Source organism: Neolamprologus brichardi, chromosome 18 (genome assembly GCF_056152115.1).
Source record: "Neolamprologus brichardi isolate AB-2024 chromosome 18, ASM5615211v1, whole genome shotgun sequence".
Taxonomy (NCBI): domain Eukaryota; kingdom Metazoa; phylum Chordata; class Actinopteri; order Cichliformes; family Cichlidae; genus Neolamprologus; species Neolamprologus brichardi.
In genome coordinates, this window is record NC_142121.1 from 4108622 (window position 1) to 4125208 (window position 16587).

Below are 16587 nucleotides of genomic sequence, written 5' to 3' on the forward strand. Positions count from 1 at the left end.
AAAAGAAAGGAAACTTTCTTGGGTGCAAGTTGGAGCCAGAAAACCTTCGTTAAAGCTTTTTATGTGCAGAGATATTATTAATCATAATCTCACTTTGGAGCACCACAAAAGAGAAACTTTCAACTTCATCCAGTCAAACTTTAAATGGATATTAGTGTCTCTGACTCGGTTTGTGTGCAACAAAACTAAAGTATTTATGCAAGGTGCAGTTACAATACAGATCGCTAATAATCATAAAAGCATAACTGATTAAAAGTGGCTGATTTCCCCCCTCAAAGCCACCTGTGGGCGGCTTCCAGCCCCACAGCCCGCAGGGAGGTCTAAAACCTGATTAAACACCAGCGTCTTATTTTTCACAAGTGTGTTTGTTCCAACTGGGTCTCTGATGAAGTTTCCCCACAACCAAGTTTAAAAGAAGTTTTTTAGCTGCTTTTAAACCACTGATTTCAAGAAAAGCCTGCAGACTGATGCAAACCCTCCTGTTTTAGTTCCCAGCCTCATACGCTGTACAGCCAGTAGGCCCTGATCACATGACCTCAGGGACCTGCTGGCGTACGCTGGTGATAAATGTCGAAATCAGAATCTTAAAGTGGACTCTAAAGGTACTGGAACTTTTTGTTTGAAAGGTGAGTCAAAAATTAAGATTAAATGTTCTTTTTTCAGGAAATTAAGATTCCTAAAAGAAGATTCAGCAAATGTAGCAAGAAGACACTGTTTCTGTTTTCTCTTCACAAGTGGGGGAAATGACCGAACCCTCTATTTTAATAGAGTCTCAGCAAAATCTGCAGGTTAGAAACCTCTTGGGGTTTAAAAGAAACATAGAGCTGAACCTCATCTGCATAGCAGTGACAAGAAATGTTCTTAAAAGTGTCAAAATGTGCAGAAGAGGGAGCAGAAACAACAGGATAGAAACTGCAAAGGCACCAAAACGGAACCTTGTGGCACACCGAAGGCAAGAGAAGTGAGAGAGGACTTCAAAAATACAGACAGAGTATCTGTGATGTGATGATGTTATAATTTTATCTCTTGCAGATTCAGGTTTGCGCGTTCATGGCGAAGAGACGCCAACTGAAGCAGAATCCGAGCTGACCTCTTCACTGAGCTCCGCCGCTGAAAACACACGGGTGAATCAAACGGGAGCATCAGCGTCGCTCGATCACATTTTACCATCGACTCCTCCGAGAACTACAACTCCCAGAGAGCTGACATCAGCAGCTGTGGAAGAATCAGCCGAGACAGGTGATGAAGAAATATTTATCCTTTTATGATGTGTTGATTTTTTTTTATCTCAAATTATAGATGATGCAAAAAGCATTAAAAGGACAGGGGTGTGGTCAAAGCAGGGTCACCCCCACCCCCCATAGAGTTGAAGATTAGATTGTCCATATGAGAAAGTTACAATGAAGCCAAACCAAAGATTGTTTCAAACATTTGTATCTTTAATTATTTGAAGAGCTTTAGTTGTTTGTCCATGACACTGCCCTCTGGTGGCGGTACACATGTACAACAGTCTGCAGAGCTCCTCGTAGGCCCGGTGCACAGCCATGATGACCCTTCATAACATGTTTATGGAGACAGGAGATTCAATCACAATGAAAAAATCAGCACAGCATGATGAATTTTTAACCAGCTGTCAAGTAGTTTGGTTTATTTATGTAGTTTTATTTTTCTGAATTCCTGTGACTGTGGATTGTTTGGGTATTTTTCTTTGTAGGATGTTACTGGCTGGATTGAGATCGTTATATTTTGCTTGTGTGAGACTCTCTTAGCACCAGAAGTATAAAATAAAGCACTGAAATGAAGCTCTTTTGCCTCCTTATTAACAGGTTTAATCTTAGCCTCAATAACAACCACCACGAGTCCCTCTGAGTCATCTGAGGAGGAAGGAAATGGGAAAGAGGAGGAGGACGATGAAGAGGAGCAGGAGTCTGGTGAGCACTGTGAGTTCATACTGTATGACGGGAACTAAAGAATAAATCAGGCCTTTGTGAGTCCCAAAAGACTTCCGTTGGACTCATTGGGAAGTTTGAATATTCATGTTTCTTTTCTTCATCCTCAGTCTTTGATGTGCTCAAAACGACAACAATGACAACGGCAACAACACCGTCAGCCCCAAGGAAAACTCCTCACACAGGTCAGTTTGTCACAGGGGGACAGAAATATCAGCTTTATCTATAAAGAGCCACTGCCAACAATTATCAGACTATGAGACAGACAGTCATCTATGAGCAGCATTTGGCTGCAGTGGGGAGAAAGAGCTTCCTTTTAACAGGAAGAGCCCTGTGGTACCCGCACAGCCCTCTGTGCAGTTAGGAGGAATTCAACTGTTTAAACCAAAACTGTTTTCTGTATCAAGCTGTGAACATCTTTATTTCTTATTGTGAACATGGGAGTCTATGGAGACTGACTCACTGTTGGAGCCTCAAGTGGCCACTAGAGGAACTGCAGATTTTTCCTTTGAGCTATTCTGCAGCTTCCCTTATGAAATTATATCAACTGTTTCATGCATGGTCTATAAAAATGGTACGTACAATTTTGTCATAATATTAACCCTTTAAAACCGGTGGGAGCGGGCACGCTCTGTTTTGCGTAACTATTTTTAAATCCCGGTAGCTCTGCAACCACGCAAGCTAGCGCTATAATTTTTTTTTGCATATGAAACCGGAGGAGTTGTACTTACATCTTATGCCATCAGCTTGTCCTCGGTCACAGTTTCCTTCCACATATAGCTTTGCAAAAACTGCATAAAAAGCACTTGCAGCAACAAAAACATAATATTCCAGAAACACGCTTTGCCGATCCGATCAGCTGTTTGTAACACTTCCTACGTTGGAATAGACGTCAGCGCGAACTTTTGCATGTCCGCCATGACCTGCCCGAAACCGGAAGTGACGTCATTTTCGCGGAAATGTAGTTGTTTTGTTTTTTTTTTACCATATGGCCTCATGAGCCTATACTGGTGTTTTTAAAAGTTATGTTTGACTTTATGACTTTCTGTGTGGTTTCTGGGATGCTTAGGACTCATATTGCACTGATGGAAATAGTTTATTTTGATACATATGCTGCTTTTTTGCAAATTTGCATCATAATATTTATTTTCGTTTTTCCTGCAGTGTATAAAAATTGGTGTATTTCAAAAATAAAACTATGAAGACACTAAAAATAAATTTCCTGTGGTGGGAAACTAGTTTGTGCAACTTTTTTGTATTTACAGTTCTGAGGGATAAGCCTCTTAAATTTCTCTAACTAGAAATATATGTTAAAAAAACAAAAACGATTTTCAATTTTTTTGTAGTTTATTGAACTTTCTTGCAATTTATGTAATTACTATGCACTTAATGCAAACATATTATTAAAATTTAGGCTATAATGGTTGTATTGATGTATAGCAACTTGAAATGCTCCCAAAAATGGCTCCACAACATGTAAAAATATAATATAAGCTCTGGCGGACTTGGTTCTATGGTAGGTCTTAAAGGGTTAAACTTTGACCCTCTCGCTATAAGGATGGCCAGGAAGGATATTCTGTCCTGCGTACTGCGGCGTATAACAGGATGGAGTAGTACACCCTGGTATTTGACAAACTATGACATATGTATGCTGAAAAATGAAGCCTAAGCAAAAATACCAAAAGCTGCAGTTCCTCTAATGTCCACTTGAGGCAGGCTCCAAAATTGTGTCAGTCACTGTAGACTGACATACACAGCAGAAATAAATATATTAACACGCTGCTGCAGAAATGGTTTTGGTCTCTATGAATGGTTTAAACCATTGCACATGTACAGGGAAGGTGAAAGTTTACAGTTTATGCTTATCAATCTAGCTAGTTAGCTTTAGCTGTTGACATTAGCAACCACCATCGTATTCAATTATGGTGACTTGTTATGAAAATCTGCAGTTTTTCAGAATGCTAACAGTGAGCCGTTAAAAATGCAGAGTCCAGAAATCAGTAAGCGATGTCACAGTGGCTGCTTCCATCTTTTAAATACAGTTTGTCTTTTCATGTAATAAAATGAGTCTGTGCGACTCCTTTGTGGGTTTTTAAGTTGTACAACACAGAGGAGGAAGGTGTGACTCTAATAGACGCAGGCACTTCACCGGGAGTCTTTGTCCTTCAAATAAAAGAGAGATTCGGATTTAGACTCTTTCCTCGCCGCTGCTTCACAAACACACCGAGAGCTGCCAAATGGTTTGATCGAGTGTCACAACCCCGCTCCCGGGTAAAAAACATGTAACTACTGAAGTGGTTATTTTCCTCTCCTCGGCGTCTGCAATTACGCAGCGAGGCTTTGACAGGTGTCTGAGGGGCCTCGCTCGCTCAGAAATCACCGGGTATATTTTTAATTCCAAGAAGAAGAAGAAAAAAGACCAATTGCAGCTCTTTTCTTTAATGCCGGCGTTAATCAAGTGGATTGCATTAACGTCTCACTTCTGACAGCCTTTGTGTCGCGCTCTCTTCAGAAGGTGGAGGAGGTGTCAGCTTCACATTAACACCAGCACCACCTCCAGCTTCACAGGAGAGAGGGGAGGGAGGTGTCCGAGCCCCGCTGAAGGTCAGCTTGCTTTTCTTTAGCAACAAGCAGGCGTTTCATTACGGAAACTTTCAGAGGAGGAAAAATCTGACCTTAATGTACAGCGAAACATTCAAGGATGTTTGCTCTTTGGCTGCGTGCTCTTCAGAGCTGCCGATTTTCTTAGTTTGGCTGTTTCCACGTTTCTAGTCCTCATTCCTGGTGAAACTTCCCCAGTTTCCAGCAATTTTTCTCAAACATCAGCCTCCTACTAACAAACATGTACGTTCTCTACAATTTCAGGAGAGCTAGTGAGATGGGAAACAGCCAGTGTGGCTTAGTCGAGGTGCAATTTGTGGGGAAAAGAATCAGCGTGGAGGGTTTTCATGTTTTAGAGACATTTGTGGGCCTGTAGACTTTGAAGCCTGGTGTCTTATTACTGCTGCCACTGTAACAATTACAGAATAATTTAATTTCAACCTGACAAAGTAAATGTAAAAGCACTTTTTAGGTATTTTAAAAGCTACAAGAAGCGAACAGAATATAAAAAAAACCCCAAACAGCAGGACTTTATGTCCAAAACGTTTGCGTCCTTCGTTAAAGAGATGTCAGCTGAAGCTGAACTAAAGCTGGGCTGTACTTTAGTGTAATACCAGTGTGAACCACCAGATGGTGCAAAGTGTCTGGTGAAGACAGAGGCAGGGATAAAAACATTAGTCCACGCACAAAAACACTGAGACACATCGAATCATCTTTAAAACGCTGCCCTCTGGTGGCGAAAGGTTTACCTTCCACAGAAGATCATTAAAATAAGCGCAACACGTTCTCACTCCCAAAGCGTAACATTTTACGCTAGGTGACAAATCGTCAACATATTACGTTTTCGCCTACCCACCACGTTCCTAAATGACGACCTCGGGAAAATGAGGAAATATGAGAACCGTATGGACTCAATCTACACATGTTCGCCCTTTTTCTTCAAATCGCTTAGAAACACGCTATTTAACATCATTACAGTCCTGGTTAAGATCAACAAAAAGGTTATGGTTAGGGCTAGGGATAAGGTTAGGTTTAGGGCTGGAATACAGGGCTGGAACGTCTATTACCGCGGGAGCGTCATTGCACTGGATTTCAGCCATAACCCGCCGCGTACCATAAGAACGCCGAAGGTCTCCTTTTGCGTTCCTCAGGAACACCGCGGGACGTGACAAAACGTCGGCATGTTACGCCTCGGGAGTGAGAACGGGCTGATAAGCGACACTGATGATTGCATTTGCAAAAATATTTAAGTTTTGGCACAAAAGTTTGTCCTTTGCTCGTGCAGACAAACATAAATTATGTTATTTTAACATTCCAGAAGTGCTCGGCCCAGCCGCAGGTGCAGTTGAACTTTAATATCAGAATATTCACAATGTAGCAACACAGCAAGCTGTCAGCATACACATCAGTGTATATCACAGCGAGCAGCGAGCTCCCTGCAGCTTCCCAAAAAACCCTCCTGTTATTAGACTGAAAGTGAACACAGCGATTATTGAGACAGCAGCAGAGGCCAGCTGACCCGTCACCAGCCTATTCATGCACAGCCTTTAAAGCGACTCATTGAAGGAAAAAAAGCTCCGGCTCCCCCCCACAGTGTACTCTTTGTTGTGCAGCTATCTTTTTCCACGCTGCATCACCCACTGAGCGACAAACTTTCTGGCTTTTAATGTGTATAAAACTGTCACCTAGTTTAATATTGTAAGGTACAGACCTGAAAATATCATGGAAATAAACCTGATAACTCAACAATGAGCAGCACTTGGTGTCAAAAACAAAAAAGTCTGTGGCAGAACGAGGCACAGATCAGATCACTGAGTACAGAGAACATAAAAGCTGTAATTACTCACCAACTTTGTCAACTTTGCCCCAAAACAAAGTTCAAAATCAGTGTTTCCTGCATGTTTCACAACATTACGGCTTCATTAATCACGCTGCTTCATGTTGCAGGCTAAATAACCAAAAACAAAGTCAAAGCTACATTTTTACTACGATAACAAACAGAGCGCTACGCCTGTCAGCGCCACAGCGTGGTTGCTTTCTTGTTGCAGCTGCTGTGCAGGTGATCTCTCTCCTCAGTAAGAGAACAAAGCATTACAGTAAAAAAATTAAAGAATAAATAAAAATAAAATTAAAAGAATTTCATGTGAAGGCTCAGACCTCAGCCTCTGCTGGAGTTTGAAGCAGGAGTCGATGTTCGCTCTCTCCAAGTTTAGTGTAAGTGGTCAGGAGGGCTGATTAGGGAGCGACTCCTCACTCTCACCTGCTTCCCAGGCCCACAGATCACAACCAGAGTCACAACACAGGCCTCAACCAGCAGCTCGCTCCCACAAACCAAACCAGCGAGAACCACCACCCCTCCCGACGATTCATCAGAGGAAGATGCCACACCTCCTCTTCCTCTTCCTCCTGCTGCTGCTTTCAGTCTTCAGAGTCGAGGTGAGAAAGGCCCAGCTCGCCCCGCCCCGATGAGGATGAATTAGCATTTAAGCTGACCTGTGGGTGTGAGAATTTAATGACATGTTTGCACCGTCTTTGAAATTTGCATCTGTGTCATGAAATGTCAGGATCACTTCAATCTGCAGGAGTCTGCTTGAGCCGGCTCATCGGTGATGTGTGAGGAATATTTAAATGAAGCGAGGGGAGCCACACAGCCTCCGGGGTGATCTTCACAGCACGTTTTCTTTTTGTTCTGTTGCTTCAACACAAAAATAGTTTTTGTTTGTTTTTAGATTTACAGTTTTGAAAGTTTTGCTTTCAGCCCAGAACAGCGGGGGGTCCACTGAAGAAGATTTCCAAGTTTCCCGTTAAAGACGGATTCTGTGGTGGATTCAGACTGACAGCTTCCAGTTTAGCTAGAAGTGTTTAACTTTATCCATCAGGGTAACTGCCAGTCAAAGTTTAGACTTATTTATTCTAAAGTAAGCCCTCGCCTTTAACCTCTTAGACTCATTTACTGGACTCTTTGCGTTACATTACAAACTGTGACACCATGGGTGCAGTGGGTAGCTGGATTGCTGAATTTACAGCAGGGATCTAAGGCTTGTTTGAGTAATTCAGATTCCTGCTGCCACTACAGGAGATGGACTTCAGTTTTTATGGCTTTAAACATTTATAGTTTTATTTATACAATCTGATATACGAGATCAGTGAAAAACCTCAGCTGTCTGTGTTGTTTACCATCTTCTCAGTGAGACCAGGGCAATGCAAGTTTCACTGTACGCCATTAAATCATTTTCCAGGGTAAAACTGATGAGCTGAACCTGAACTGGTGCCAACTTTGTCGTCTTCCCCCAAATAAAAAACAATAGAAGGATTTTCGATTCAATTCAATTTTATTTATATAGAGCCAAATCACAATAACAGTCACCTCAAGGCAAGCACTTTGGCGGCCAGAGATGGGCAGTAACGCGTTACTGTAATCTGATTACTTTTTTCAAGTAACGAGTAAAGTAAGGGATTACTATTGCAAAAATGGTAATTAGATTATCGTTACTTTCCCGTAGGAACGCTGCGTTACTGCGTTACTAAAACCGTGATTTCTTTGCGAGAATGTCTCATGACAGTGACGTAAGCGAGTGCGACGTTCGTGACAACAGCTGTGTGCAGATCAACAATGGATCATATATCGAGTGCAGAGAGAGTATGAGCGTGCAGCGTTTAAAGCGTGGAAGTACTGACCTTACTTTGAGTTTGATTCCATAAAAAGTGACAAAAACATTAGTGTCCGTTGTGCGTGGGAAGAAAACTTCTTTTTACAGCGAAAAAACCCTAAACTTCCGAGCAAGCACCGAGTAGCTACGACGTAATGAGAAACTCACAGAGAAACTCGCGGATTCTTCCACTGACCGCTGCACACCTGCACCAGGGTAACCCTCCGCCTACCCCACTCCTGCTTTACAGGTGAAAATAGAGCAACAGGACCGCTAGTCTTTGACTTTATTTATTTTCTGCTGTGTTTTACTTGCATCTATTTGAAAGACTGAGTGTAAACACACAAAAAAATATTTTATTTTATGTGCTGGAATGTGCAGAAAATAGGTTTAAATGTTAAACTAATTTCTTCCAGTCAGAGAATGTTGCATGTAATTAAATGTTTGCTTGATGCATAAAGTTAAAAGATTAAAACTAATAAAACAAGTTTTAAAAAGAGACTTTTCCATTTGATTACATTTTGTATGATGGATTATGTAGAAAAAGTAGAATTGGGCTGAAAGATCTATCACTTTATCACCTATTCAGGTTGTAAATCGTGTTTTTAAAAAGTAACTAAGTAACTAAGTAATTACTTTTGAAAATAAGTAGTCAGCAAAGTAACTGGATTACTTTTTTGGGGAAGTAATCAGTAATTAGTTACTGATTACTTTTTTCAAGTAACTTGACCAACACTGTTGGCGACAGTGGGAAGGAAAAACTCCCTTTTAACAGGAAGAAACCTCAGACAGAACCAGGCTCAGGGAGGGGCGGGGCCATCTGCTGCAGGTGAGAGAAGGAAGACAGACTGGAGTAAGTTTCAGCATTTTCAAAGAGGTACGAGTAAAAACAACCTAACAGGACAGATCTAAAGACAGCCACCACAGACCAGAGGTGCACGAGGAGATGACCCTGAATGTGAGATCGACCAAATCAGGGCTGGTAGCAGAGTGGAATCATGGGAATGTGAGAGTAGCTTCCTGTACAGCAGCAGCATTACATGTGCGTGCAGAGGCACAGTGTGGAGCTGAAACCTGTGACTGTTCGAATGCGAGGGCAGACTCACAGTGAGGGGCCGTGCTCCTCAACGTCTCAGTGAGTCAACCTGCACGATGGGATTCCTGCAGAAAGCTGACGGCTACCGTTCTGTCGTTTCAGGTGAAGCGCTCCCAACATCTGCAACAACCACATCTTCGTCAGCGGCTACGGTGAGAACCATCGCAGAGACGACACAGAGGAGACCGACCACCTCCGTCACACCGCGGTCGGAGGTCCACACCCGAAGCACAACAGCAGCGGTTTTAAAACCTCCGCCACACTCCACCGCCGAGGCTGGATCCGAGGAAAAGACCGGAATAATGACGGTCAAACCTCCGAGTGTGGAAGGAGGAGAGGAGGACGACTCGCGGGAGAAAGACGGTAAAGTCTGACTGGTTAAACTTCATAAAATGCAACATTTTCCCCATCAGGAGGCCTTCTGCCTTTCTCCTGTCTGACCTCTTCGCTCGTCTCTGACTCGACAGGTTAAATGAAAATTCAGATGAAATGAATAAATTAAGCAGGTTTTTCTCAGGGGTTCAATAAAGTTAATTATGTTTAACAGGGTTATGGAAGTTAAATTAAGTAATCTGTGACCTGTAGTGACAGCCAGGCTCATAACTGACAGGAACAATAAACATTATTTTAATAATATCGAGGTCTAAGCTGCGAAATAGGAAGAGAAAGATCCCCAAAGGAGCAAACACACGAACACACAGCAAACGTCTAAGTGCTGATGGGGCTGAGAATGAGGCTTTTTTAGATTACATTTGCTGAAACACTGGTTTGTTAAGCTCAGAGGTATAAAACAGGAAAAACATTGTTATTAACTCTGTGGAAAAGACAGATTAACCGACTGCTGTGCAGAAGCAGGTCAATAAATGTAGAAGAATAGTCACAATAAAAAGGAAAATTTGAATCTAATATTTGAGATTTTAAGTACAAAAACGCAGAAATGGGCAGCGTTTTACAAGCAGGTGTGTCGTTACTGTTATTTCTTATTAGCGCTACGCTCATTTCCTTTTACCAGGACGCCACCAAAGAAGAGTGTTTGTAAATGACTGCAGGGTTAAACTAAAGACAGTATAAAACATGGACGGAGCTCCAGGTCAGAAAAATTTAGCCGAGGCAAAAGTAGCTTAAACCTGCATCTATGTGGAGGCCACCAGATGGCGACGGTTAGACACTCATTCTGGGTCATGTTTTTGCAAATAAATTTAGTAAATCTCGGTTGCATTAGAAAAAAAATGGAGGATTAGCATTTTCATTGGCACAAGTCATTAGCCAATGAGCATCAGTGTTGGTCAAGTTACTTGAAAAAAGTAATCAGTAACTAATTACTGATTACTTCCCCCCAAAAGTAATCCAGTTACTTTACTGATTACTTATTTTCAAAAGTAATTAATTACTTAGTTAGTTACTTAGTTACTTTTTAAAAACACGATTTACAACCTGAATAGGTGATAAAGTGATAGATCTTTCAGCCCAATTCTACTTTTTCTGCATAATTATCATACAAAATGTAATCAAATGGAAAAGTCTCTTTTTAAAACTTGTTTTATTAGTTTTAATCTTTTAACTTTATGCATCAAGCAAACATTTAATTACATGCAACATTCTCTGACTGGAAGAAATTAGTTTAACATTTAAACCTATTTTCTGCACATTCCAGCACATAAAATAAAATATTTTGTGTGTTTACACTCAGTCTTTCAAATAGATGCAAGTAAAACACAGCAGAAAATAAATAAAGTCAAAGACTAGCGGTCCTGTTGCTCTATTTTCACCTGTAAAGCAGGAGTGGGGTAGGTTGAGGTTCACCCTGGTGCAGGTGTGCAGCGGTCAGTGGAAGAATCCGCGAGTTTCTCTGTGAGTTTCCCATTACGTCGTAGCTACTCGGTGCTTGTTTGGAAGTTTAGGGGTTTTTTCCCTGTAAAAAGAAGTTTTCTTCCCACGCACAACGGACACTAATGTTTTTGTCACTTTTTATGGAATCAAACTCAAAGTAAGGTCAGTACTTCCACGCTTTAAACGCTGCACGCTCATACTCTCTCTGCACTCGATATATGATCCATTGTTGATCTGCACACAGCTGTTGTCACGAACATCGCACTCGCTTACGTCACTGTCATGAGACATTCTCGCAAAAAAATCACGGTTTTAGTAACGCAGTAACGCAGCGTTCCTACGGGAAAGTAACAGTAATCTAATTACCGTTTTTGCAATAGTAATCCCTTACTTTACTCGTTACTTGAAAAAAGTAATCGGATTACAGTAACGCGTTACTGCCCATCTCTGATGAGCATGCGGTTCAACTGGCAGACCCGCTGCTCCTCAACAAGATGGTGCGAACGCTTATCTCGAGTCTCAGAAACAATCGGGTGATGTTACCATAGCTACGTCCCTGTTTTATAGTGTCCGTGGGACACGTGGACGCACTGCGCCATCTTATGGTAAAAACTGGTATTGCACAAATGTACAGCTCCGTTCTAGCTCAGATTGAGTTGCTCACTCTTCAAACAGCAGATATTTTCATCAGATGACAGTTTGGTGGAGCCGTCTCAAACTAATCCTCCAGAACCTTTAGTGCCAGGTCCTGCAGCCCTGTAAATGTGGCTTTTTAAAAAATCACATCAGTGGATCCATGCCAGGCGATGGGAACACCGTTTTATACTGTGAAGTCTTTAATTCTTGCAGATGTCCAAACAAGATGATTAGGAGTGTAGTAGCACCTAAAGACGTATCAATAAAGTTTAGCGATTTGTAAACTGGCAAAATTACAACAAAGTAGATGAACGATTGAGGCGACTGCCGGTGGGAATGACGGATCCTGCTGGCTGACATGTGAGGGGATGGTAACACATTGGGTGGAGCTTCATCCATTACTGACCAATCATTAGCTACAACGCTTTAAATGTGGAACAGTGCTCCTCACCTGATTATCAAACCGGGAGTTGTGGTTGAAATTTATTTCTGTATTATTTCACTGAACTTCCACAGATCCATGTAAACGTCAACCATCTTTGACTCTGTGCTTCTTCATCCTCTTCTGAAGCTTGCGGCCGCTGCTTGGAGGTCACGCCTTTCTAAATGTACCGTTTCTCTGTTGGCAGACTGGTTCGCTCCTCAGAGGAGGGCGGTGCCGTTCTTCGCCTGGTCCCTGCTGGAGTCTGTTGGGCTGACTGACATAGACCTGCAGCCAGACACCAAAGGTAACCACGGATAGCTGCGCTTCCAAAGTCTGAGTGGAGCTCTTCACTGATGGCTGAGCTGAGATGTTTGCGTCCTCCCAGCAGAATGCAGTCGCTCCTTCAGCGTGTACGCCAGCGACGGTCAGTCCAGGCGGGAGATGCCGGCGCTGGGGGAGATGCTCCACTGCCTGACGGGACGCTGCCCACACGAGTACGAGATGTACGGCTGCTACTGTGGACAGGAGGGCGGCGGTCAGCCTCTGGATCAGCTGGACAGGTGAGCTGTGTCGGGAATAACAATCGGGACTGTCCATGAAGACGCCGACAGCTGCGTCAGGGTTACCCGATTCTCCAAAACAGTGCGATAGTTATCAGCGCACAAATACATCTGCTGCTTTTCACATCCTTCATACTTTCATGGTGTTATGGTCCAAAGTTTAAGTGTCTGAGTGCTGCAGATGACTGACTCCTGCTGGTCTCCATCAGGTGCTGCTTCTTCCATCATTGCTGCCTGAAGCAGATCAGCTCGATGGGCTGCAGGCCGGAGAGGAAGCTCAACGCTCAGATCTCCTGTGAGAACGCGAAACCACGATGTGAGTATGGCAAATCCCTCGAAACCCAAGTCTGCTGCACTGCTGACATCAGATAGTTTCACACCTGATTCTCATATTAATGTAAATATTTAACCTACAGCTGCCACAGAGGAAGAAAAAACACGGTTCACCTTCTAAATCTAGTGAGAAACGATTTCCACTGTGGGGAGGTTCTCTGGTCTTCCTGCAGATTCATGTTTTCTGAAAAGCTGTTTATGAAACTTTATACTGAGCTTCTGTTGGTGTATCCAACATTTAGCTATAATTAATTAATTTAATCCCTGGAGAGCCATGACTTATTTTCCCCTCCAGTATAAATTAGAGCTGATGGGACCTGATGATGTGTGTAGTTGACTTCCTAGACCACTAAAGCGCTTGTCGGCCTCTCCATCTGATCCCTCCTCACTCTGCTCAGGTCAGGGAGTCACTGTGTGCGACAAACTACAGTGCGTATGCGACAAAACCACAGCAGAGTGCATGGCGGCCGCACACTTTAACCACAGCCTGCCGGCGCCGCAGTGCCACGGGTCGACGCCCCCCTGCCGCCGAGCCAGCAGACCCCCCAAACCTCTGAGGGTCTCCCCCCAGTCCAGCGAGGAGTCGAACATGGAGGTCGGGGACGCCAGCAGTGAGGAGGACACGGCTGTGAACACACCTCCACCCCTGCAACCTCCTCACAGGTGAGCTTTTTATTTACAGCAGGAAAAGCAAACGTGTCCGAAAGTGATGATTCAAACTAGAGATGGCACGATACCACTTTTTTATGTCCGATACCGATATCATAAATTTGGATATCTGCCGATACCGATATGATTCCGATATAGTGTTTTTTTTAATCAATAAAAGTTTTTTAATATCTTGCTGCTTTTTGTATAAGTTTATACTCAAGTTTAAATAAACAACAACACTAAAGCTATTCTGTTATACCTGTATGTAAAAAATACACTGCACCCAAAATATTTCATAGTTCAGCAAAACTGATCAATCTAATAAACGTAAACCTGCTCCATCCTCCCTATTCTGGTATTTTAAAGAGTACTTAGCAGAAATATTAAGTAACCTAACTAATAGGGTTGCAAACTCCCAGCAAAAAAAAATAGGGAACCACCCTCCACCTCATGATGCTTAATCAACGTAATCAACTTTAATTTGATGCAGTGTGAAAAAAAATGCACAGAAATAAATTATTTTTCAAGAATAATTAAATAGATTCAACATCTTTCTTCAACAGAACTGCAGACTGCACAGATGGTACTTTCCCAAAGGAAAAAGTACTATAGCTTACTAGGGTCTATTAGACTTAACAGTTACTATATACAGTAATGGACTTCTATACATTTTACATCAGATTAAAACTTTGGATGTAAGATTCAGATAATTATTAAATAATTAAAAGCTCGACATTTTAAATGATAACAAGAAAGAAAAGTATGTCTTTGTGCCCCCTTTTCCCTGTTCATGCCCTATCGGCCCCCCTGGCTACACTTTGCTAGATCCGCCCCTGCACAGTTACGTCAGCTGTAGAAAAAGATCCTGGTGTAGAAAGTAATATTAAATAAATTCTAACAACAGCTTATCAAGCTTAAACGTGCTGCTGTTGTTCAGCCGCTGGTTTCCTCTTTCTGGTGAGAAGTGAGCCAAAAACAAACAAGAGAGACGGACTCGCGACAGAAAAGCCGATCAGCTGATCACTGATCAGTTTCAGGAAGTAGCAGCAGGAGAGAGAGAGAGAGAGAGAGAGAGGGAGGCAGTCGCTCCATATATCTGTTGTTAAGCTTAAGGTGGGAATGCTTTACAAACATTCAGAGATGAACTTACACACTTGCTTTACTTCTCTCAGGGATCACTTCCTCGGAGATGAAATGCTGGTTTGGTAGCGACGCTACAAATACACACAGCCTCTCTATTGCGTGACCACACTGCTGCGACATGCTACGGTTATGAGCCGAGTTACGTCGTGTCGCAAGTTTTGTGAGGTGCTTTTTTGATATTTAATGGATCGGATTACATTTTTTATTTCTCTCCGATATCCGATCCAGTAATTTACGTCAGTATCGGACCGATACCGATACGTAATATCGGATCGGTCCATCTCTAATTCAAACAACTACGAAGATGACAAATTAACAACATTTGGAATAAAGATTTATTGAATATTTCCATGTAATCAAATGGAGCTTCAACAAACACCAACACAAAGTTCTTCCTGTCAGTGCTGTGCTGATTATCAGATCCTTTGATCTTTCAGCTGCTACTTTGTTTCCACTTTTACATCATTTAAAAACAGATTTGCAGACGCTAACGTCAGAAATCCACAAAATGAAGATCTCACTGTTTTGTTTTTTTTAATAAAGGAAATTATATAGATAATTTTAATATATATTTTTTTCCATGCAGTACTGGTCCTAATTTTATATTCTAATATCACAACACAAACAACATGAAATTAAAAACAAATCTCTCTCCGCAGCCATGACAGCTCCCACCTGAAGGACGCCGAGAAGTCGACTCCTTCTGCTGGATCACCCGGAGACGTGACACATCCTCCTCCTCTCGCTCCCCCTCCCCCTCCTGCTGCCTCCAGTGAGGAGAGCGGGGAGCGACCGACACTCAGCGGGGTTCAAACCCAGAACCTGAGGCCGAGTGCAGGGCAGGGCCAGGGGCAGCAACCGGGAGACAGAGAGGAGGAGGAGGAAGAACAAGAGGGTGGAGAAGAAGAGGAGGAGGGGGAAGATGAGGAGGAAGATGGAAAAGAAGAAGAGGAGGAAACAGAGAAAGAAGAGGAGGAAAAATAGAAGCTACGTTCTCTGTGACAGTCGTGATGTTGCTGTGTCACAAGCTGGACTCAACATTTTCTGACATCTTTGATTCAAAAATAAGAAAATCAGTTTGTTTACGTTGATTTTTTTAAACACATGAAATGAATCTGTTGAATAAATGACGGCAAACACGCCTCTCTGGGATCTTCCTCTGATCGGTTCAGAGAGCCGACGGTAATAAAGACACGACGACTCAGCAGCTTTGATAGAAACACTTTAATCTCAATGCACATTTTTCTATTTCAATAGAGGCTTTGTAATGAAGCGCTGAGGCTCCGCTGCTGCCGAGCTTCACAGAAATAATGTGCACTGAACGCTTTATGGTTTTGTTCAGTCGATGAATCAAAATGGAAAATAAAACATGAAACTACTTCCAGCTTCTTACGTTTCCTGCTTTTCTCCGTTCCGCGTGATTGGGAACTGAGAGTCGGATGTTTCTGGAAGTCTCTTTGAATTTCTAAGACCAAATTAATCAAACGTGACAAGATAATCTAAACTCAGATACTTCCTGACTCACTGGAGCTTTGTGCAAGCAGCAAATCCAGGTTTGGGAAAAGTGCAGTTCCTCTTATGTCCACTTGAGGCTCCAGAAGCGGCTGAGGTCACGTAGCTGTAGTTTTGTCATTGAGATGAAAAGTTGAAAGAACAATGAAGGTGAACGCGTGAAGCAGCAGCGGGAGCCTCAGCGCCATCTAGTGGTTAAAAC

General features: G+C 42.5%; 1 protein-coding gene across 8 annotated transcripts in view; it reads left to right on the top strand.

Moving 5' to 3' along the window:
* The window catches only part of oc90 (otoconin 90), a 29013-nt gene extending 12770 nt beyond the window's left edge, over positions 1-16243 (top strand). For 4 of the 8 annotated variants that reach the window (XM_087832556.1, XM_087832558.1, XM_087832560.1 and 1 more), the window contains 10 exons: positions 1033-1239; positions 1827-1940; positions 2060-2134; positions 6822-6986; positions 9399-9659; positions 12392-12490; positions 12572-12746; positions 12956-13062; positions 13478-13742; positions 15533-16243. In XM_087832556.1, coding sequence (XP_087688682.1) covers positions 1033-1239; positions 1827-1940; positions 2060-2134; positions 6822-6986; positions 9399-9659; positions 12392-12490; positions 12572-12746; positions 12956-13062; positions 13478-13742; positions 15533-15857 — 1793 coding nt within the window. In that variant the 3' untranslated portion in view covers positions 15858-16243. The remainder of the gene's footprint in view (positions 1-1032; positions 1240-1826; positions 1941-2059; positions 2135-6821; positions 6987-9398; positions 9660-12391; positions 12491-12571; positions 12747-12955; positions 13063-13477; positions 13743-15532) is intronic. The other 4 variants (XM_087832557.1, XM_087832559.1, XM_087832562.1 and 1 more) reach the window with 4 other exon arrangements.
* The last annotated feature ends 344 nt before the right edge of the window (positions 16244-16587 follow it).